This window comes from Hypomesus nipponensis, chromosome 3, assembly GCF_054491055.1.
Source record: "Hypomesus nipponensis isolate SF chromosome 3, ASM5449105v1, whole genome shotgun sequence".
Classification (NCBI taxonomy): Eukaryota; Metazoa; Chordata; class Actinopteri; order Osmeriformes; family Osmeridae; genus Hypomesus; species Hypomesus nipponensis.
In genome coordinates this window covers 14,172,468-14,194,996 of record NC_140363.1, presented here as the reverse complement: position 1 = coordinate 14,194,996, position 22,529 = coordinate 14,172,468, and the positions used below count along the sequence as shown (strand labels likewise).

The 22,529-nt window shown below is 42.0% G+C and overlaps 3 protein-coding genes across 4 annotated transcripts; 1 reads left to right on the top strand and 2 right to left on the bottom strand.

The window, feature by feature from the left end:
• Positions 1 to 10,174: 10,174 nt before the first annotated feature.
• On the top strand, positions 10,175 to 13,679 carry lrr1 (leucine rich repeat protein 1). Its single transcript, XM_084677984.1, has 4 exons — positions 10,175 to 10,730; positions 11,016 to 11,114; positions 12,103 to 12,830; positions 12,957 to 13,679. Exons 1-4 carry the CDS (start codon positions 10,551 to 10,553, stop codon positions 13,210 to 13,212), a joined length of 1,263 nt encoding a protein of 420 aa, XP_084534110.1. The 5' UTR covers positions 10,175 to 10,550; the 3' UTR covers positions 13,213 to 13,679.
• Positions 13,680 to 13,714: 35 nt separating this feature from the next.
• On the bottom strand, positions 13,715 to 18,433 carry dnaaf2 (dynein axonemal assembly factor 2). Its single transcript, XM_084677773.1, has 2 exons — positions 14,868 to 18,433; positions 13,715 to 14,745 (listed from the first exon to the last, which is right to left on the bottom strand). The coding sequence occupies exons 1-2, from the start codon at positions 16,827 to 16,829 to the stop codon at positions 14,227 to 14,229; spliced, it is 2,481 nt and encodes an 826-aa protein (XP_084533899.1). The 5' UTR covers positions 16,830 to 18,433; the 3' UTR covers positions 13,715 to 14,226.
• Positions 18,434 to 18,480: 47 nt separating this feature from the next.
• On the bottom strand, positions 18,481 to 22,458 carry LOC146299922 (kelch domain-containing protein 1). Of its 2 annotated transcripts, XM_084677996.1 has the most exons (14): positions 22,213 to 22,458; positions 21,983 to 22,053; positions 21,486 to 21,603; positions 21,217 to 21,329; positions 20,890 to 20,977; positions 20,702 to 20,713; positions 20,508 to 20,591; positions 20,251 to 20,331; positions 20,079 to 20,137; positions 19,836 to 19,945; positions 19,655 to 19,727; positions 19,378 to 19,462; positions 19,117 to 19,169; positions 18,481 to 19,021 (listed from the first exon to the last, which is right to left on the bottom strand). In XM_084677996.1, the coding sequence occupies exons 1-14, from the start codon at positions 22,318 to 22,320 to the stop codon at positions 18,880 to 18,882; spliced, it is 1,197 nt and encodes a 398-aa protein (XP_084534122.1). In that variant the 5' UTR covers positions 22,321 to 22,458; the 3' UTR covers positions 18,481 to 18,879. The 2 variants fall into 2 exon arrangements, with proteins under 2 accessions (XP_084534122.1, XP_084534131.1); XM_084678005.1 differs by lacking the exon at positions 20,702 to 20,713.
• Positions 22,459 to 22,529: the final 71 nt, after the last annotated feature.

Genomic DNA, 22,529 nt, shown 5'->3' with positions numbered 1-22,529 from the left:
GAGAGAGGGAAGTTGAGAGACAAGATGTGTTGTGTTGGGGGAAATGTGTTGGGGGAAATATTCTAAACAGTCCTCTTCCGTGTCCTCCTCTGATTCACATTCACATCCTCTCCATCTCATCTATGTTTTATGAGAAACACACGTCAGGGACGTGTCACTTTAAGGAAAGTTTAAAGAACTTGTGTGGTGTTGAGAGTTACAAACATCGTTAACCACCCTTATCCTGGGCTGTCCTGAGGGCTCTGGGATGGCTCGCCTGCCAAACCTCTCCCTGGCTGTTAGTGTGTGTCCTTGGGCATCTTGACAGCCAATAGTTCTTTGACTTGGGAGAACACCAGGACTAACACTCTAACACTGGATAGATACTAAGCCAAGTCTGTTTGTCCGGATTTTTGTTAGATTGGCTGGTCACTCTAAGAAGAACCCACAGTCACTGCATGAAGCTAGACTGCATTAGACACACTGATGACTAAGCTCTCCCAGACACATCATTGAGCAGAGACACAGTATTGAGACACAGTATTCTCTTTTCATTCTTGGAATTAATTATATTTTAGATTATAAAAAAAGAATTATGTTATAAAACATTTTGTTAAGCCAGTGAGACCAAGTAACACCAAGTCAGCCAATCAGCTAACCAACCAGAAGCCCATCTAGCAGGTTTGTTGTTCTAGAAGCATCCTGTGATAGTTTAGCATCAGTCAGTAGGCTGGGAGCTCTGCACCTGCCCTCTCTGCCACCTTAACACGACACTTACAGCCCTGTTACAGCTCTTTTACATTTAGTCATTTAGCAGACGCTCTTATCCAGAGCAACTTACAGTAAGTACAGGGACATTCCCCCCGAGGCAAGTAGGGTGAAGAGCCTTGCCCAAGGACACAACGTAATTTGGCACGGCGGGGAATCAATCCAGCAACCTTCTGATTACTAGCCCGACTACCTCACCCGCTCAGCCATCTGACACACTCCCTCTTTTAACAGCTCTGTAAATGAGAGCTGGGTGCATGGAGAGACTGGGCTGTATAACAATCAGACATTCACAGCCTATCTCCCAAAGGTGTGCTAATTGTCCCCTCAGCTGAAACGTGCCCCCCCCCCCTCAATCCCAGAGACAGTATGGCAATTTCTCCCTCTTCTTAATGCATCAATGATGGAAATGGCCAAACGGGAGGCTGCTACCCTAACCTCATTCTGCTTCCCTCACTTTCTGCTTCATCACCCTTCCTCCTTGTTCTCCTTCTTTCCTTCTTACTGCATCCTGTTATCCCATCCCTACTATGTGCACCCTGCTTTCCAATTTTGTCCATGTCTCCCACAACCCAACACTCCTTCTCCACCTCCTCCATCACCTCCTAATCCTCCTTCACCACCTCCTCCCTAGCAACCCGAGATCCTCAGAATTGAAGAGAATGATGCCAATGAAAGGGTAGGTTGAGTCACCCTGCCCCCTTGTGGCCAGGTGATGACGAGCAAGATGTTTAACACACAAGAAAACGAGTGGAAGAAGGTGAATAAAATAACAGTGACACTGGAGAAGAGCATGTTTTATCAAGAGGGATTAAGTTCTGTCAAAGACAATTTCCATCAGGATCCACAAGGGCTTACTGGCTTCAAGTTAATTAATTTACATGGTACAGGAGGAACCTGCCAATGGCTTGGTATTCAGAAGCTACCTGTAGCTTTCAGCATCTCATCATTTGTTAATAATTTCCATTTACACGGGGGTATCTATTTGCTAGTATTTGGACTGACATTTCAAGTTATCAGACTCTCCATATCCTGTGGAGAATCGAAGACAAGCATTGTAATTCACAACAGAGCTTTTAGTGGCGTCAAATCAATTACAGACTGAGAGTGGATTTGGTCACTGCATGAGAGAAAGGAGAATGGCTCTCCACCTCATTAGAACAGTTTAATGGATTTTGGGATGAATTTTGAATGGGGAAAGTTGAGAGTGGAAGAGAGAAGGGGGATGGATAATTGGAAATCACCTTTGGAAAATTAGAAGGTAAAAACGTTAGTTGCATTAGAGGTCCACATTACTATAATTTACTTTGTTTAAAGAGTTGGAAAGAGGCGGGATGGAGAGTGGAGGGATGGAAAGAGAAGATGTTAGGTCAGTATCCCCTTGAAGGTGAACATGAGTAAACCAGGAACCTTTCTATAAATAAATAATTGTTGCACACACTTTTGCACTGGCGGATGTCACCATTCTGTTTGATTTCCCAATTTGTGAACAAGGCTAAACAATGAACTGAATCTTGCACCTCTCTGTTTCTATCTCCGCTCCAGTCCACCAGACTATTTTCTCCTCTCTGATCACCTGCACTTCCCTTTCACTCTGTTCCCTTGCACTCCTCTCTGCTTCTTTCTGCCAGTATACACTCCTTTCTGTTTGCCTCTCTTCTCCTCTCTTCTCCTCTCATGTCTTCTCCTCTCTTCTCCTCTCATGTCTTCTTCTCTCTTCTCCTCTTTCCTCAACTCTTCTGCTCTCTGCTCCTGTGTTGACCGCTCTGCTCCAATGTTCCTCCCATCAACTCCTCGCTGCTCCCCAATCTTTATTCCTCTCTGCTCCTTTATTCTTCCTTCTCTGTTCACCCCTCTCTTTTCTCTTCTCTAACTGCTCTCTGCTCCTCGCCAAAGGCAGAGTAGACACAGACAGATCAACCCAGAAGCCCCCTTGAGCGCTGTCTCTAAACCACAGCCACAGCACCATAAGGCAGGGAGTCAGGAAAACTATCACTGATTACTGTAAAATCATATATCAGAGTAGCCTAGATTTCATTCACATATGTTTCTTATAGAAGAGCAATACCTTTCATATGTTATCCCTCCATAATCAAGAATTAAGAAATTAAAGTTTATAACATAACAAAACAATTCTACGGAAAGAAAAAAATCCTAAACAATATGGAGAAAAATGGTACTCATTCTTGTACAAAACATTCTGTATCACGCACAGTATAATTCCAAAGAGCGATTGGGAAGCCTGAGGGTGAAGAGGAAAGAAAAAAAGGGATTTGAGGTGAAGATGAGAAGTATGGGAGAAGGAGGGTTGAAGGAATGAAAGAAAGGGATGTGGAAAGAGAGGGAACTCAGGTCAACAGAGATACTCAGCATATTGTAATAGAGAAGTGCTGCATCCACACTGCAGAAATCATCACATCGTAGCAGATTAATGGAAGCCAGTATGAATTATTAAGTCTACTTTACCCCTAGGCTGCTTTGCAGAGTGTTTGGTGTGAGGGGGTGGTGTTGGTAAACTTCTTCCTTAAAACAGCTTAACTTTGGGGATAGGACCTTTCATGTGCACAACGCTGTGTCAGCATCTACATTGTATTTGATTCATGTGTGTATAGTGTTACTACTACCATTTTGTTTTTTTCCATTAAACCATGGAAACTATGTATATTCTCCAAAAACACCCCAACATAGTAACCAAATAACGATTCTAATTCTCTATTCTTTACTCTGAGAGCTAGTGAATGAAAGAAACCAAGTGCACAAATTGAAATGATGACCTCCAAACTTCTAGGCAAGAGAGATTTGAATAACATGAAAACCTACAAACATTTCCCATCATGTCAAAAGATCAAAGCTACCCAACAACAGTAGAATACAACAGTGACAGCCAGATACAAGTCTCTCCTAATTGTCTCTTTTGTACCTAGCATCATGTTAGAGATGGCCAGTGAAAGAAAAGCTTTGTCCACTTAATGAAATGCCCAAGAAAAGCTTTCCTGTTCCAGATGTTAATTTAAACTGGAAAATAGGTTTTCTGCTCAATACAGAGAACTGATTCTTGGCTGAACATTACAGGAACAATAGGAACAATTCACTCACCACTGTCACTAATCAGAGACATTCTACTCGCATAGATCAGAGACTCTGACTGTTTGAAAAGAAGTGAATTAAAACCCATCTCTTTACTTCCTGAAACAACAAGCACTACACTCTTCTAATCTTTCTGCAAGTCCCTTCAGTGAGCACAGCCAATCAGAGCTTGTTATTGTTCCAAACAGGTGAATCTGCATGAGCAGTAACTAGCATTTGCATGGCCTTTTTTGTTCAGTGCGTGAATGTTATTTTGATCCACTGATTAAATGCCCTTCAAAGGGACTGGCTTTCTAGTGTGTGAAAGGTTGTGTAGAGGGAGCAAACAATACAATTAAAACAAATCTGCTCTGCATTCTCTATTCTAATGCTGACTGGTAAACTTCACTCACTGCTTCTCTGCCACAGTTCAAATGTGTTCTTGGTGGAAGAGAAGGAGGCTGGATGTGATGAACCTTTTATGAACTCTACATCACCATGAAGGAGAAACCAAACAGGATTAGGCCCTTACGTCTTGAAATCATTTCATTCAAAAGCCACAACCAGTCCAAAAAACAGTGTTCCTTAAGTGATGCTTGACGTGTCCGGTTTAGCATCTTTCAAAGGCTTTGTTGAGGGATTTACACTACTGAATATCAAATGTTTATTTTTAGTCCAAGGCATCCTTGTGGTCCAACAATTCAATGGCAGGGTCCCTTATCACCTTAGCATGGTCCACAAATCTGCCTTTTCAATGCAGAATTCCTTCACCAGCTTGATCCAGCAGACTTACATGATAATCGGCAGCAGACCACCTCATAAATATGCTAATGTCTCTTGCTAGTTGTGGTAATTAAAATCCTCATCATGTTCACCATTACAGAATCTATCCAGCTCTGCTCCGCCATCAAAGGAATTGAAACTCAGACAAACCGAGGACAGTTGCTCGGGCTGTACATCCCAGAGCTCTGAGTTTTTGTGCTTCAGTTGGAACTTCTGAAAACTTCAGCTAGCCCAGCAGAATAGGGACGAAGGAAATCAAATAAAATGTTCATTGTTTAAGTCCCCAGTCACCGGAGTGCCCATAGGCACTTTGCATGTAGATTAGGCGTGCAAAGCTGATAAAAAGCAACTCAGGTATGTTAGGCTGAAAGACAAGATATTCTCAACTGTATTCAGCAGCCTGATGTGGACTAAACATTCAGAGGATGACTATATAACCAGTGGAGCGTGTACAGTCACGGCAACAATGCATATCTTGAATTGACAGTAGACTTACATTCAGACTACACAGGGTGTGGATCACCCAATCTATCACATTGTCTAATCAGACAGTAGATACAGATCACCCACTTCCGTACCTTAACCATCCAGACAGATTGTATGGATCTGATCACGTTCCATAATAGGTTCCAGAGGAGTCAGAAGAGTGATGATGTTTACGTGAAATGGAGATTTAGGTTTGAAGGAGGGGATCTCCAATCATGCATCATTAGGCCCCATTACCTGTGACAAGGTTCTTCATTTGGTTAACTGCAGAGCCAGTTCCACTCCCGCTATTAGGCTCCATGTCCAGGTTAATAATGAATAGCTATCTCTGTAATTACACTACGACCAGCTAATGGATTGTTTGTATTCCACAACTCAGTTAGGATCAACCTCTGGAGAGTAAAGCAGCAATCAACCGATGCAGGAGAAATTAGATTTGTGTGACAGTTACCAGACAGGAGGCAAAAATATTTCAGCTTGCAGTAGCAGTGAATCCCCCAATGGCCATTGACGTAGTATGGAGTGAGCTAAGAAGCCAACCATTAAATGAAGTATTATTGGAGTTGTACTAGATCCCTTACATTGCAAGAAATGTAGAAGGATGAACGGAAATTCTAATGCAGTAATTGAGTTTTGATTTGAATCATGTGAAAGCTTGTGCAGAGCTTGTGTTTTTGAAATGATCGATAGGTGTAAACCCCAGAACAGTCATGTAATGAGCTAATGATGAGACAGTCAGTTCAAACCACTAATAGGAACCATTGAAAACAGGATTAGATCAAATCTGAACACAATACAGATTCATTAAAAAGCCTCCGGTGTTAGTTGATACCCGCGCTTGTTCTCATTACCAGGCAATTACAAAGCGACATGACTGGTGATTGATTCCATGCTGTTCCTTTAGATCTTTCAGATGTTTGAACCTCAGACTGTGAAGCCATAATACAAGGGTTGAGATAAATTTCAGGACAGAATGTAGAGATGGTTTGAAGCCACTCTCTCTCACGTTGAGAGAGATCTGACTTGGACTGACTCCCAAACTTCATTCTCAGATCACAAGAATGTCCACTGTATTATTATTAGACTATGAAGAGGTCTGTCCTTAAACCATGGATAAATTAACAACAATTAAAGATAGTGATTACTTTATTACTTTTATACAGTTTGAAATGTTTTGAATATAATAAACAAAGTTTGATCTATAACTTGCGATATTAAGATAATAAGCACATAACCCTTGGTTACGTCCAGGAGAGAAATATCCCTATCTATTAATTATGTTTCTTGTATCATTGATAAAGTCATTATGCTGTTTTCTTACGAATGCATAGCCATAAGTTAGTTATTTGTAAGGTGTGACTAAGAAAGGCCTGTCACTAATGTAAGTCAGAGGTCACAATATTGCCAAAGTGTATAATGCTGTGCAACTTTGAATGAGGAAAATAGAAGGAGTGACAAGGCCATTTCTATGAGCCCTATTTGAGGACCTAAACAAAAGTTATCTAGCATAGTGTCTTTTCCATTGCCTACGAAGGCTATGCTAATAATCTTGTATCCTCCCATGTTGTGATACCATATACTCCCTTGATTTCCTGTATACATTGTCCAGTCTTCTGTGATACTCAACTTGAGTGTAACAGACACCTGCACTTCACATTTGTGTAATAAATACATTGATTTTGGCTTGTACTTGTCTTTTAGTTGTCTTAACTATTCCTTTCATTGACTTGGCTTTTAGAGCAATTGGGTATTATCTAATACCTCTTCAACTATAAACAGCTTTGAGCCCTGCATATAGCATAGGAAATTGTACAAAAAGCTTTTTAATGGCTTGACCAAAGCATATCAAGTGAGGGCTAAAGTGGGTGGCAGTAAAACGAGGTAACAGTTCATTGTAGAGTCTGGGGGTTAATAGTAAATATTTGTGTATTCAGTTGTTGGCCTTGGGGCCAAAACAATTATAAAGTTCTGCTAAGCCCTCTGAGGAACACTCTTTAAGGCTGAATAAAAAAATGTAGGAGCTTTCTTCCAGCCAACGTCATTAAATCCTCTCTACAACACTGGACAAAACAGATCTGCAACATGTTTGGCTCACAGAGGGTCTGGTTTATAATTGTAAAGGTATTGAATAGTTTTCACGCAAAGGTTGGTAAATAAACTTCATAATTAAATGTAAGGGTGCCCGCTGCCAGTGATTTAGATGCCAGGCTATGTTTTCAGCCATGTAAATGAATGCAGAAAGCGTTTAAAGGCTGGCACAAAAAACAAATTGGCAATTTAGTCCTGAGGTAATTACCATGCAGGTCAGCCGGGCCAACTCACAGGCTGGAGTTTGTTGAAGTTTAATTATAAAACGAGAAGGGTGAGTAACTCGTCTGTGTTAATCTCCAGTTAAAGTTAACGGACTGATCTGCAATGGCTTTGCAGCTTCGGGCTAAATGCATCCGCAATATTTAGCTCATTAGGCCCACACTTCTTGTGTTGAAATGTACTAGTTATTTTCCCTCATCTGTTTTGGATAATTTTACATTTTGCATGTCTTTATTCTGTAAATTGATAACCATGATGGTAAATTAGTAAAGGGACGCTTCTAAGTAATTGGTAAAACGTTAGTCCACTTGTGTAATAAAAGTTATTGCAATGATACTACAAAGATAAAAAATATTACAAATCCATTAGAATGGATTAGATGTGTTTGCGCCTTTCCAATATAAGATTCTGTCTTGAAGGGCCTCCATAGGTAGAACCATCTGCTGGATCATCAAATCCATGTACTGGCAGTTGGCATTTAATCTGTACTATAGGGAGATTGTGCCAAATGACCATCCCAGTTGATCAATGTGATGAGCGCTTGTTTGCTCTTGTTATCCTTGTGAATATAGCTGGAAGGTGTCAAAAGAAGACACCAATTAAACTAATATAACTATCTTTTCACATCTCTATAAAAGCAGGAGAAAGGAAGGTGACCTCACTTTCATAGCTCTCCAGTTGAACATGAAGGAGGTGTTAAGTGACCTATATGTCTCAGAGACAGGTGACAGATGTTCAAGCCATTACCAGTTGTGGATATAATCTATTTCGGTGCTGTCTAAGACTGTGATTACAAGTCTAGAATTTTCTCAGTGTCATAAGGTAAATACAGATATAAAAAGTACAAATCACAAAAAATAACAATTAATTAAAAATTGGTCACAGTTTTATCTGGACCTAGTTGAATAGATGAAATTGATCACATTTCAGCAAATTACCTCGGTATCCCTGCTGAACATACTCACGTCTCCTTTTAGTATATCACTACACAGGAGCACACTACTGCTGGTCGGATCAGGTTCAGATGACATCAAGTGCTCTAATCAAAGGAAATAACCTTTTGGTGTGTGAGCGGCATTGCTCGGCATTACTACTACTGTAGATGACAAAATACCTCTTTCAACTGAAATACCCATATATGCTATTTCATACTAGTTAAAATGTCAAAGTATGTAAATGTTTTAATATTTTATGGTCATGGCCATAAAAAAGCTCAATGGCCATATTTCCATGTGAAACTATTCCAGAGATATATGAAGGTTGTAATTATCCTTATTATCAACAGTATGTCCTCAATTATGAAACATTTCCATAAACAAATTGATTCAATTAACTTTCCGTTTACAGGAACCAGAGGTTGCTCAGAGGCACCCAGGTAGCCAATCATATCAATTGGAGCATGTTGGTGACATGGGAAAAGGTTACTCCTAATGGAGATTTGTCAGAAGTGGATTTCTGGGAGGTAAGGGACACTTTGCTCACAGCTATTTTTTCGAAATGTTAGAAATTAAATATTTTTTCCTCTGATTGACAGGACGTCTCCCAGGCATTCTGTGAGAAATAAAAAATATGTGAAGTACAGATGGTGGAGAAGACTAATGTTCTCTTTGAGATTCAATTGTGGGTTTTGACATTTGTCTCAGCGTAATCTCTGTTTTAATAAACGAGCTGACTTTCCCAGTCTGTTTTATGCAGCCAACTGAGATCCTGCATGCTGAATTACAGTAAGAAGCATTTCTCATAATTATCCCACTAATAGAATTAGCATGCTGGCTAAATGGAAATTGAAAATATGATTAGCGTTGAGTGGCTTTAAAAAGGGGGAGGAGGGAGGGAATGAGTTGGTAAGCGGGAGTCAAGACAAGCAAGGCACACTCTGCTCTATAACAGAAGATTCTGCAACAGTGGTGTGGTCTAAGGTATATAGGTGGGGCATGCCTGCACCCTTTTTACATGTGCACTGAGTTGTATCTACCTCCTGTGTACAAGATTCTCCACTATATCAGCACTACACACACACACACACACACACACGTGCAGAGAGTGTCCACCGTTTAAATTAGTCCTCTGCATTTCCCCATCTTACTGTCCTTCCTCTGAAGGTAGCCAGCGTGAAGGTGACAGGGGGGGCTAGTCCAAGTGCTCACTTGGGCCATGTACATGGACAAAGAGAGCATTCTGTTCTGCATATTTTTATTTGAGTTCTTTGCAGAGGAAACCCTTGTGAGCACAAGGCAGAACATTCAAACTCCACACAGAAAGGCCTGGGAAGAGAGCCCACCGGAACACCAAACTCAAGCTCCAAGCAGGAATCAAACCCAGCACCTTATTGCTGTGAGGCAAGCCACTGCCACAGTTTCACAAGAATATGTCTACATCTTTAGTTGACTGGTGAATTGATGAGACATGTAGATTAGTCAGTTATCTCTGTCACACCTATCAACCTAAATAATATATTCTACCATTACTAGTCGCCATGGCAAACAGTTGACTCAAAATCACTGGCCCATCGACCCCAACAGAAATCCACAAAGACCTTTTCTACCACCCAGTGGCCATAGTCTGAAACTCACTGCCACTGAAAATAATATTTGGTTTGTCTTACGAAACTTCAGTTGATATCAACATAATTTATAGTTACCAAAAAAAAAAAAAAACAGGCGACTGTATTTTTAGGATCGCTTCATATGTTTTAAGGTTAATGGAAAACAAAGACAGTTTCGTGAAGTAAACCTTGCGATGTCTTCTGCGCATGTGTACATCTGCCACTCGTCCACTTCCCTCTCGCGCGCTTCAGACTGTTGTGAAGTACAGGAACCTACTATGGTGGTGTTTCTATGCGCCGTTTATTCAAGTACAATCATCATTAAAAGTACGACAACGCTTTCCACGAAGTGCGACGAAGATAGTTTACATTTTGAAGCGCTGATCTGGTTCTGAGCTAGTTTGAAGTTGGATTTTGAGTTGGATAGCTTTCATATTAGCTACTACTCAACAACCGTTGCATTTTGTTTTTCTTGCAGCCGAACCAGTCTAGTTGTGGACTACATGTCACCCATTTAATACATGGTGTCGATGCAGCTCAGTCGCGTATAAAATTAATCTGGGCATGCATTAACCCCACGAATTAAGCTCAGACACATCGGGCCATTGGTGCCATGAAGCTCCAGTGTGATGTTGAGGTGGTGAGCAGGATGCTACCCACCTTCGGAATGAAGAGAAAGGGGAAAGGTGTCCGGGCTGTGTTGTCAATAGGAAAACATGTGGACAAGAATACTCAGCGGAACATTTATCTAATGATCTGCACAGCCAAGGACCGGGCTGGTTCGAAGTACAAGGTGGGTAGCTGTTTATCTTGCTGACTTAGCGAGTTACCCTGTCAAGTGGCTAGTATCGATTTACTACACAAGACTAGCAACACCCCTACATTTTACATTGTGATGTATTTGACCATGCTTAAAGATGAAGTGCCATAAAATAACAGATGATAACTAATAAATTAGTTAAATGTATTGCAAGTACATCAAATTGATTCTTAAATCTTTCTAACTCCTTCATATCAAATTGTTAGACAATGTTTTTTCCACTTTACCTCCAGTTTCATGTTTGCCATCTGTCCCCAGCTAAAGGACAACATAGAGAAGTTCTTCACCTGGTTCGTCGATGAGGGCAAGGCCACCATCAGGCTAAAGGAGCCTGCTGTGGACATCTGTCTCAGCAAGGTAGGGATAGGCTCACGTTCTTTAGCTATTCACAATATTAAACGTGACAGGAATATTTAAATGAGACATGTTGTTTTGGCCCAGTATATTGCACCGCATGTTGAGTGATCTAGGTTTAAAGGCACTTGACTGAGTCACTTTGAAGGGATGAGGAGGAGGGGGGGGGGGGGTTGACAAAAATAATATAAAAGGAATATATAAAGAAGGAATTTGCTATTTATTATATGAAGCAGATGCTCAAGGACACCTTTGAAAGTCAATGTTAGGATGTTAGCCTAGTGGTGTACTAGTGTGTGAGGAACATAATAATATTCCATCTCTCAGGCTCATCATTTCCACTGGATGTGATTGCCTCTGGTGCATATTGGGTTGGGTATGACCTATTTCCCTAAATAGGAATGCAGTTTAATGTAGCCTAATCATCACATGGTTAGTAGCATCACAGACACGGTTATAGGCCTGTTGCCCAGTCTCCATGTGAGAGAGATTATTACCAACCCCTGTGAGGGATTTATTATGTTAATGAAACCTCCCGTGTAATCTGTGTGTAATTAAATGTGATTTATTGTGTACCTCCAGTGAGAAACAAAGTGGTCTGTGTTTTATACTTTGATGTAACATTTAAAATAATTTTGTGTTTGATTACCAATTGGTTTTATATTTTATGTATAGGCCACTATTTTATTTTTTACACCACTCTGAACGATTTCTATCTGTTTTCATAGAGGAAATGTGTCAATTTATTTTTTGGGAAGTGATTGCATAATATTGTATCTGTGAGCTGATGTCTTATATTATATATGGTACCGCACTCTGAATACCAGCAATAAATGAGTTTAGGGGGAACCCAAATCTAATCTGTTTTGGGATTGGGTAAACCATTACCCAAGTATTTCATGTAAAATCAGTGATTCACAAAATTAAACAGGTCTATGTAAAAAAATTCAAATAGGACATTTGTGTGAAATGGGTGTGGTTATTTTTCCAGGCTGATGCTAATAGCCTGAAGAACTTCCTGTCTGCTGCTCGTCTGGCTGACAGAGGAAGTGACATGAACAGTCTTCCTCTTTCTACACTGACACCAGTGCGAGCCCGGGATGTGGAGAAGCCCAAGAAGAAGCTGACCATCATGTCAAAGAAGGACTACCCCTTGACGTCCAATTTCCCATACTCCCTCGAGCAACTGCAGGTCTCTTACTGTCGACTGTCCCGCATCGACCTGAGGATGCTCTCCCTCAAGTCCCTGCGGAAACTTGACCTCAGCAATAATCACATCAAGAAGCTTCCTGCCACCATTGGTGACCTGGGCTGTCTGGCTGATCTGGTTCTGCACAACAACCACCTGGAGAGCTTCAGTGAAGCCCTCTGTCTGTCCTCCCTCCAGGGCACCCTCCAGAACCTGGACCTGAGCCAGAACCACCTCCAGGCTCTGCCCGCACAGCTCTGCCAGCTCAGAGAGCTGGTCAACCTGAAACTGGATGACAACAAGTTGAAATGTCTGCCCTTCCGCATCGGACATTTGTCCAAGCTGAGGTTCTTGTCCGCCGCACATAACCAGCTGTCACTGCTGCCTGATAACTTCCGGAAGCTGAGCCTAGAGAATCTAGACCTGTTTGGGAACCCGTTTACCCAGCCTAATCCGTTAGACCACCACATGGAGCTCACCTTCCCCCTCAGCTTACAGGAGATGGCCTCCAGGGCTGTGGTAAATCTCAGGTTAGTCTTATAGCTTCTCTACTCTTGTCTGCCCTTGAGGTATATATACTGTATATTTTCCATGTCTTAAACAGGTATATTATATCATGGTTGACGTCACACTTATCTTTCCATCACTCCTCCCAGGGTTCCATATGGGCCTCACCTCATCCCCGCCCACCTGTGCAGGGACCTCGAGAGGGCCAAGGCCTGTGACTGTGGCCAGCCCTGCATCAGCTTCTTCATTCAGACTGCAGTTAGCATGAACCTTCATCAGGTGTCCCACACTGTGGTACTTGTGGATGACATGGGGGGCACAGAGGCCCCTGTCCAGCAACACTTCTGCTCCCTGGCTTGCTACTCTGAGTTCCTTGACAACTGCCTCCAAAGGGGCATCAAATGATGATAACCATGGAAGTGTGTGTGTGTGTATGTGGACATGGGGTTACTGTGATGATGGTAAAGACATACCTGGACTCTAATTGCAGTGTAGGATAGACAAGTAGGAGAGCAATGGCTGACATGATTGACATGTTGTAACATTGACCCGGCATTGCAGTAGACACGTTGAATTACCGCAATTCAGCTTGTGAATGTCAGCAGTGTTATTAATGGAAGTTACAGAATGTCAGCTTGAGTTGGTCAGTGTTGTTTGTCATACATGGCAGGATGACTGACAGGATCTCTGCTCAGACAATGTCCTGCGTATTTATATCTGTTATTTCATCCACGTTATTTCTGTATTGTTATCGGGGATACCTACAGTCTCGTCTTTGTGTCTCTCTACTTTGTTACTACTCAAACATTCAAAGCTGTCTAAAAGGGTCCTATTTTTTTACTTTACTGGGACAATTTTCATAATAAAGTTACAAGATTGAACTAAACAAAGTCCAATATTTTCACTGTTTATTGGGGCTGAATACAAACATTCAAATGTTTTAACAGTGATCTGATTACATTAGGTAGAGAACTACTCAACAGTTTATTGAAACAGAAGCTTGTGTCACCACTCAAATCACTGTTGTGAGTAAAGTAAAACTCAAACACTGTTGCCTTTGGCTCACAATGAGCATTCTGTAATGCACGTTAATATAGAACCCATATAGAACATTTTTTCATAGTCCACAAGAAAACTGTTCAGAACAGAACTAATGGAAAATCATATACTCTATGACAGTGGTGTTTGATCCTGGTCCTCAGGGTCCACTGTTCTGTATGTTACAAAGTTTCCCTGCTCCATCACACCTGTTTCAAATGAATGGGTTGTTATCAAGCTCTGTGGAAGCCTGAAAACAACCATTCATTTGAATTAGATGTGTTGGAGCAATAAACATACAGGAGGAAGCTGAGGACTAGGATTCAACACCCCTGCTATATGAGTATATCATTAAACCAAAGTTAGAGTTAAACAGGAGAATCAGTCAAGGTCATAGAGAAGAGTGTTCTTAAAGGAGAATCCAGCAGAGGTAGCATGTTCGGTTATGACAACTTCCTGTCCATCCTCCTTGGTCTCCCTCAGTACTGCTGGAGGTACAAACTGCTTCATGTTCCAGTCCTGAGGAAAGGTCTGCTGTGATGCCAGGTCATCTTCATCCACCCCTTCCTCTTCCTTCAACATCTCCTGTGGGATCACAGCCACGTCCTCACAGAAGTGCACGGTGCTGTTATTCATGTTGGCTGTAGATGGAGCTGGCTTTCCTTCTGTCTCAGTGAATGGAGCTGCTCTCTCCGTCTCTACACTTCTGTTTAATTCTGGGGTTCCACTCTTCTCCTCAGGACATGTGTCCCCCTCTCTCTTCTCTCTGTGTTGCAGCTGGTCAGTGGCCTTGTGATGGCACTGGTGGAGGTCAGGCTGGGATGCAATGGCGGACAAAGCAGATGTTTCGTTTGTTTCAAACACCATGTTGGAGATCAGGGATGAGGGCTCAGAGTCGCTCTTTAAAAATAAATTGAAGAAGTGGAAGTGGAGAGGCTGGTGTTAATAACAATTGGAAAACTATGACATTAACTTTCATAATCCTACAAAATTACAATTCGGTGGAATTATAAGAGGTTTACCTTGTTCAGATGCATATTGCCAGCCTGCTTTTCCTCCTCCCTTTTTGGGCTGTTGCAGTCAGCAGCCTGGTCTCCTGCCTGGTCTCCGGCCTGGTCTCCTGCCTGGTCTCCTGTCTGGTCTCCGGCCTGGTCTCCTGTCTGGTCTCTGGCCTGGTCTCCTGCCTGGTCTCTGGCCTGGTCTACTGCCTGGTCTCCTGCCTGGTCTCCTGCCTGGTCTCCTGCCTGGTCTCCGGCCTGGTCTCCTGCCTGGTCTCCTGCCTGGTCTCCTGCCTGGTCTCCTGTCTGGTCTCTGGCCTGGTCTCCTGCCTGGTCTCCTGCCTGGTCTCCTGCCTGGTCTCCTGTTTGGTCTCTGGCCTGGTCTCCTGCCTGGTCTCCTGCCTGGTCTCCTGTCTGGTCTCTGGCCTGGTCTACTGCCTGGTCTCTGGCCTGGTCTCCTGCCTGGTCTACTGCCTGGTCTCTGGCCTGGTCTCCGGCCTGGTCTACTGCCTGGTCTCTGGCCTGGTCTCCGGCCTGGTCTACTGCCTGGTCTACTGCCTGGTCTCCGGCCTGGTCTCCAGCCTGGTCTCCGGCCTGGTCTCCGGCCTGGTGTCCTCCTTCCTCACAGTGTCTCAGGTTGTGAATCCGGTCAAGGCCACCTGGCTGGCCAGACTCTTCCCTGTCTCTCCGGGGTGAACCAGGCTGTTTCCAAGCTTGGGCTGATGGTGCTGGATCAGTCCCACAGTCAACTGCTCCCTCTGAGCTGTTTGTTGTGGAAGCGTCGTCCTGAGCCAACTCATCTCCTTGGCCAGACGCTGTCGACCTGTCCTCTGACAACACTGCCTTGTCGCTGTCTTCCCCCTCCTCGTTCTCACTGCAGACCCCAGAGAGAAATGGCTGGCTGGTCGGCTGCTTCAGGGGCAGGACAGGCAGGGTGATAGTTAGCTGGTGGGTCAGCTTATTGAACTTGGCTTCTCCTTTGTCGTAGTCCACAGGGTATGCCAGGTGTACCTTCAGGCTGTAGGCTGGCTTCTTGGAGTTCAGCAGGACGGTCTTCTCTGTCACGTCCAGATCCAGCTCCCCTACTGACCTGAGGAGGGGCAGCTCCACCATTATGACTATTTCTTTGGGCCGTGGGCTGCGGGCAGAGTCTCTTGAGAACCTGAAATCCTGTAAGTCAATATGCTCTATGTACTTTAGGGTGTAGTTGGGCTTGGTGGAACCCTTGGAAGGGTCAGAATCTGATTTGTGGTGGCTCTGGCTGGGCTGCACCTTAGCTTTGAGACCCTCTTTAGGATTAGATGCTTCTGTGTTTGGCCTCTCGTCTGGATAGGGGAAAGCGAGAGGGTCAGGCTGGACTGGCTTCTCTCGACCAGGGTGTCCAGGGATGGTTTTGCGGGTGACAGAAGCCACAGGTGTCCCCTTGTACTTGATCTTAAGGACTCTAGTGTTATTTTTGTCCAGTTTAACTTTGAATCCGTCCTGGATGGCCTGAACAGCAATACCATCCACCATGTCCATGAACGTCTTGTTTGTTCCAGCAATGTGAAGTGTGTCCGGGTGGAATACAACGTCATATATAATGAACTTGTTTCCTTTGGTATCCCTGTCAGTTCGCCCTTGGGTCAAGCTGTGGGGCAAAGACCAGTGGTGGCCTCGAATGCCGTCGTTTGACCTCCCGACTTTAAATTCTGGTTTACCAATGCACTCGTTGGAGCAGATGTTGATAAAGCACTTCTGTTTGCCGTCCACACTCGTCTTCAGGACGCGAAAAGGCTTGGGATGAATAAAATGAAGGTCAATGCCCCTTTCCAGCTCCAACTTTTTAATTTCTTGCTCATATATCATCTTAGTCTTCGGGTCTGAAATTTCCTGGGCGTAATCTTGCAGCAATTCTTTGAATTTAGGGTCTTTGAAAGCGTTGGTAAACCTTTTAATTTCATCGGTTGTCATGTTCATCTCTTTTAGTTTCTCGCCGAACTCCATTTTTTGTCGTGAAGGCTAAGCTAGTGTACTTTGAAACTAAATGTAGTTAATAAGTTTTACTTAACAAAAACCTCAAACTTTTTTACTGGTTAATAAGAAACCACAAGCAACTTGTATAAGTCACACAGTGCTTTGCCATGGTTCTTCAACTGACTCGCAGCTCCACTCCTCCAAACACAAAGCGTCTGTTGACTTAACCATGGCAACAGATCATGTGGCTGGAATCCACTGAGGGAAACCTTTAGAATCAGAGCCATTGAAAAATAGAACATTGAAAAATAGACATCCGTCTACAAATCGAAACATTTGTAGTACATAAAATAAGATATTGGCTCCATTATGCATGGAATGACTTGACAAGTATAGCTGATAAAACACTACGTGTATGTGTAGAGTAATGACCGTTTACTCCATGCAGGTTTCAGTTGTATATTCGTTTAAAACAGATTTTATAGATGCACATGCATGGTATAAAATATATTTAAAGCACATCATATACAAACAGATATCAAGTCTATTTCAACAGTATACAAATATAAAAGCAGCTGAAACTTGTATTTGTGTGTATGTATTTTTTTTATGATTGATGAAGAAAATATGAAATGTAGGGTGAGTTCAGGTAATGTGGAACATCAGGTAAAGTGGGACAGTTATGCATTTTGATGATTTAATATGTGCAAAACCGACATTAAATCACCAGAGCTGATCTTGACTCGTAAATAAAAATAACACTTCTCACTATGCAGTGGTTTTGTCTGACTTCACCAGAGTAGGCGTGATCTGGCTTGACAAGAGGTCAAAAAACGCATCGAAAGTTCAGCGGCATATGACATTATATTTATCAATGATAAGGCTGGAAAATGAATTTAAATAAAGTTACATACTATTGCACCATATTGAAGAGGTTTAGCCACTGATTGAAACACACACAAAAATGTGTAAAATAATGCTTTGTTAGAAAGAAAAAAAACTTTTATGTGACTTTCCCACATTACCTGAGGTAATGTGGGACAGCATTTTTCATGTAAAATGGGACATCTACTTATGCTGTGTTTATGCTATAAAAGTAATTTAATTCGACAGTTCTCAAATGTCTAATACCAATGCATCATACTGCACTTAAGTTCCCAACTAAATAACAACTTGCACTATCATTGAACCAGCGCTTTCAGACTTGTAAGCGTGACCGCTCACGCTAGTCCAACGAAATGCTCACGCTACTCCAACGAAATGCTAACGCAGCGGGACTAGCTGTAGACTGCAGATCACTAAGGTTTACATCAGTTACACTTTATGCCTATTGTATAAGTCAAATCCCACAACTAAATTAATCTTGCCACACCCTTGCACCGAGCATTGTTGTATATAAACTCATTAGTATTATATTAGCATACTAGGCTGACAGACGATGACTGTGCCACTTTACCAGACAAGCTGTCCCACATTACCTGAAAATGCTGCCTGAGCGAGACAGGGGGTCATGTTATGTTTGAAAGTGTGTAGCTTCCAAAATATTATGTATTCCCATTTCATTCTAACACGAAAATGTTCCAAATTTTTGACAAAAAAATTTGGAACCCCTGGGGCTGGAGCCCCCCCAAAAGTTTCATTAGCCCCCCCCCCCCCAAAAAAAGAAGCTATTATACAAATATATATATATTAATATATATTTCTTCATATTTTAAATCTCTTCCCGAAACCCACTAGAGGACATTTTTTAAAAGGATATTTTCACAAATTTCTTCTGGGAGAACATGCCCCCAGACCCCCCTAGTTTTGCTGGGTCACAGGAAAAATAATAGGTTTTATCTAGAGGCTTAGCCCCCCAAAAGTGGGAACCTAGATTCGCCCCTGTTAACAGTTATTTTGTAAGTCTACTGGAGCCTCAACCAAAAAGTGTCCCACATGATCTGAAATCACCCTATATGTAGTAGTTTGCAATAATGAGTGACTGCAATACTCACTATTTAATAAAAGATCATTAATAAATAAAACTGTATGTAAAAAGCAGAATGCTATACTGAACTATAACTATCTGTAGCATGTAGGACTAATTGACATTCTTTTTTGAGACTCTATAGAAGGTCATTCGTCTCTGGACAGCCTGAAGCAGCTTGGAGGGCAGCAGAGGGAACCTTTTCTGAAGTATTTTGCTTGACTTTATGTTCTTTGCGATGTAGTCCTCACATAACCTGTCAGGAAATAAATAATGAAACCAGACTGGTTGGATGGTTGGATGTGATGAAACAAAACTGTCATTCTCACTTTGAGTGGAAAGATGGTATACCTAAAGAGGGGATGAGGCTGTATCTGGAAAACAAGTGCATCATTGCAGTGACCCTTAAGGAAAGTAGAGAGGGAGAGAGTGTATTATCCATTCAACATGTATTTCCTAATTTTAGCTGGCGACATTGTTATCTGTTAAATGTATAACATATTCTCTATTCTGAGGCATGTTTTTAAATGTTCATCCTGTCATGCATGACAATGCCCTCCTAGTAGTAACAAAAGCCTGACAGAGAGATAAGTATTTATTTTTTAAACCTACCTTGTCAACGAGGAGGATGAAGTCACAGCTTCCTCCAAAGACGATGACATCAGAGTCCCTGCCAAGACACGCTGTGTGCCACAACCTGGAGGAACACAATAAAAGAAGGTTCCAGTAAAGGACAGAGAAGACTCATAGGATAATATCCTGCGTGAAATATTTCATGGATAATAATACATATCCCTGACATACAATACAGCCTACTGAAAGGTACTCTAAATCGAGTTTACTTTGTTTAGACAAGATCTTTTTTGGCAACAAAATTCTATTTGGTTACCGTGGTTTCTCTTGGTAGGGATGTTCGATCTCTCTCCATTTCTTTGTTTCGACGTCCAGCACCCAGCCATCACCTGGGAAACAGAATCCAGGCTTTATGGAAGCTTGCCTAAAAGTTCTGTTTAAAAATATAAACTAATTTACTTCAATTCTCTCGATGGGTATACTGTACTACTACTTACTCATTGGCTTGCACTCCACACTCAATCCACCAAAGAGGAAGAGCGCTCTATCAGATATTGCAGTCATAGTATGCCAAGACCGTCCTACTGGTACTGTGGAGACTGGTACACTAGACAAGGGGTTATCAAAAATCAATTAAAATAACTAGACATGACTTGATATTATTTTTGAGTCATTATTGAACAACTGATGTCTATGGTCAGTATGTTAGAATTTCAATTGTGTCACGTGTAAAAACCTACATCTCCGTCCACGTCCATGTCTTCAGATCCAGACAGTGGATGTCGCTGGTCCTGGTTTCCTACAAGTGAGGAAGCATATTTGACACTCAAGAAGAACAGACAAACATGTGTCAAGATGTTTTTGATAGCTCGGAATTCTCACAAGAAGTTGAGATAAACATGCAACTCTCACCATGACTCTCCCTCCACACACGTATCCTCTGTGCTCCAGAATAGCGCTGGCGTGAGCTGCCCGGGGCGCGGGGGCACGACCCTACAGGCACAAACATCAATTACTGTTTACCAGCCATGCAGTCGGCTACTTAGTATCATCATTTTCCAGATCATTTCCTGGTGATTGGGTTATTATTATTTTTTGCCCTTTCGAGATGACAGTTAGTTGAAATGAATACATTCAAACTAGACTTAAGACTAAGACTTATGCCGTACACTAGTGCGGGGTTCACTCCAGTTGGCTGCTGTGGGGTCAAACACGTGGACCTCATTGTTCCATCCCCAGAAAACATCCTGAACCTGAAGAGCAAACAACTAAAATGTCACAAACAAAAACATTTTTAACCTATAAGGTTAAAAACTAGTGAGTGTGGTCAAGAAATATTCAATTGATTTTCAATAAATCTTACCATAGGTGCCAACTTGTCAGATATATTGGGGGTGAGGGGCAAAAAAAAGTCAGACAATAATGTAAGAAACTGTCATACCACCTTGCCCCCCACCCCCATTCTGCGGCAGTGCACCTTACTCCCTTATTATTTTTTCTTAAGTAACTTTGTAAGACTTTATCTATAAATAAACTGCCATTAAACTTTACCCATGAGGCCTCATCCGGAATGAAGCTTCGGTTGTTGTTGTCAATGTCTCTCAGCTGCTTGTGACCGTAGCCTCCAAAGTAAATTAGCCTGTGGGGGTTGGCACACACCCACATCACACCCTACCAGACTTTGATGTACTGTGACATTGGTCAAAGCCACAATAGCCTAAAAAATTGGGACATTGTAAACCTGTAATTGTAAAAATGTTCATTACATTTTATTCATTTAGCAGGTGCCTTTATCCGAAACGATGTACATATAATACATATAGTGCATCGTAAACTTGACTACTGTCCAAAGTCATTCGTAGCTATAACTATACTCACCTACCAGTGTAGACCCAGCAGGACAGCTTGTCTCTGGGAGAGGGAGGGGAGCCACTCTCATGAATGATCCTTCTCCAACAGTACTGACCATCTAGCAGGTTCACACAGTAAAGCTGTGTACCAACACAGACTGTTACTAGATCCACAATGACAGTGCTACAATATTTAGGTATTTCTTGCTTCTTCATTCTATATTATTTATGTTTTGTTACTTCACAGTAAGCCATACTACATTACAGTAAGCCATACTACATTTACATAGCAATCACCTGATTTGTTTGTCCATTGTCATCACAACCCCCAAATATGTACATGTCTCCATTGAGAGAGCAGCCACAGGTGCCAGACATGGAGGGCGGTACCTGACCGGACATCTGAAACATTTCCCTTTAGGACGGGAAAAAGAGTCCAACAGTGAACCCTTGTAGATCAATCTGTCTATGATACACACAAACACACACACACACACACCTATATACAGACACACACACAGTCTAAAAGCATTAAGAGAGTAATTAAGACTAAATGTTTTTGTAAATGGAAGATGAAGTAGCTACATGTGTGTTATAAAACAGATATGATTTTGCTTGTAGAACTGTGTAGTACAGTACTGTACATCACCATGATTCAGTTTTGCATATTGTCTCTTGTGTGTAGTTTGGTTTATCTTCAGTTGAAACATTCATGAACATGTGACACTGACAGCTTGACAGTTTCCATGCAACCATTCGCAAATGTTACAATGTCATAAGATGCACCATCTCACCATGCTCCTCTTTCTATATCATACACCCAGATTTCATCATTGGGTAGGAATACTTCATCATCAGCAATTGACTGCAAAAGATAATTACATTATTACTATGATCACATTAATATTTGACTTGACATCGACATTGCGATACCTTGTCTGGCATAACATTGCGTTAACATTAAAAAAGACTAGAATGATTTATGAATTTATTGATTTGACAGTTGTTGTATCGCAGTATTTACCACGTAGCCTCCCCAGACATAAAGCTGGTCCCCCTCCACTAGAGCTGTGTGTCCGCTTCTCTCGCGAGCCACCAGCTCTGAACAGTGTGCTTCAATAGCAGAATTCATGTCCGCTGTAAATGTTATAAAAAATACATGATAGATTGAATACAAAAAATCGTGAAAATTGTGAACTGTTGAAATAACATAGGCTACGAGTTCATGTCAACAACCCAGAAGCTTGCCATTTGACAGCAGGAATTTAGAAGGGGGGCGAGACAAAGGGGGCTATTACGGAACGGGACGAAGGACATTTTAAGTCCGTCTTTCAGCTCGTC

What these genes read in the sequence shown, in the direction of transcription:
- dnaaf2 (XM_084677773.1), bottom strand. Translation starts at nt 16,829, where the DNA reads ATGGAGTTCGGCGAGAAACTAAAAGAGATGAACATGACAACCGATGAA. An exon ending in GCAATATGCATCTGAACAAG is followed by an intron (nt 14,746 to 14,867) that starts GTAAACCTCTTA and finishes TTATTTTTAAAG; the next exon opens with AGCGACTCTGAGCCCTCATC.
- LOC146299922 (XM_084677996.1), bottom strand. Translation starts at nt 22,320, where the DNA reads ATGAATTCTGCTATTGAAGCACACTGTTCAGAGCTGGTGGCTCGCGAG. An exon ending in ACATGGACGTGGACGGAGAT is followed by an intron (nt 19,946 to 20,078) that starts GTAGGTTTTTAC and finishes CCCCTTGTCTAG; the next exon opens with TGTACCAGTCTCCACAGTAC. An exon ending in TCATCCTCCTCGTTGACAAG is followed by an intron (nt 19,170 to 19,377) that starts GTAGGTTTAAAA and finishes ACTTTCCTTAAG; the next exon opens with GGTCACTGCAATGATGCACT.
- lrr1 (XM_084677984.1), top strand. Translation starts at nt 10,551, where the DNA reads ATGAAGCTCCAGTGTGATGTTGAGGTGGTGAGCAGGATGCTACCCACC. An exon ending in TGGACATCTGTCTCAGCAAG is followed by an intron (nt 11,115 to 12,102) that starts GTAGGGATAGGC and finishes TTATTTTTCCAG; the next exon opens with GCTGATGCTAATAGCCTGAA. An exon ending in AGGGCTGTGGTAAATCTCAG is followed by an intron (nt 12,831 to 12,956) that starts GTTAGTCTTATA and finishes CACTCCTCCCAG; the next exon opens with GGTTCCATATGGGCCTCACC.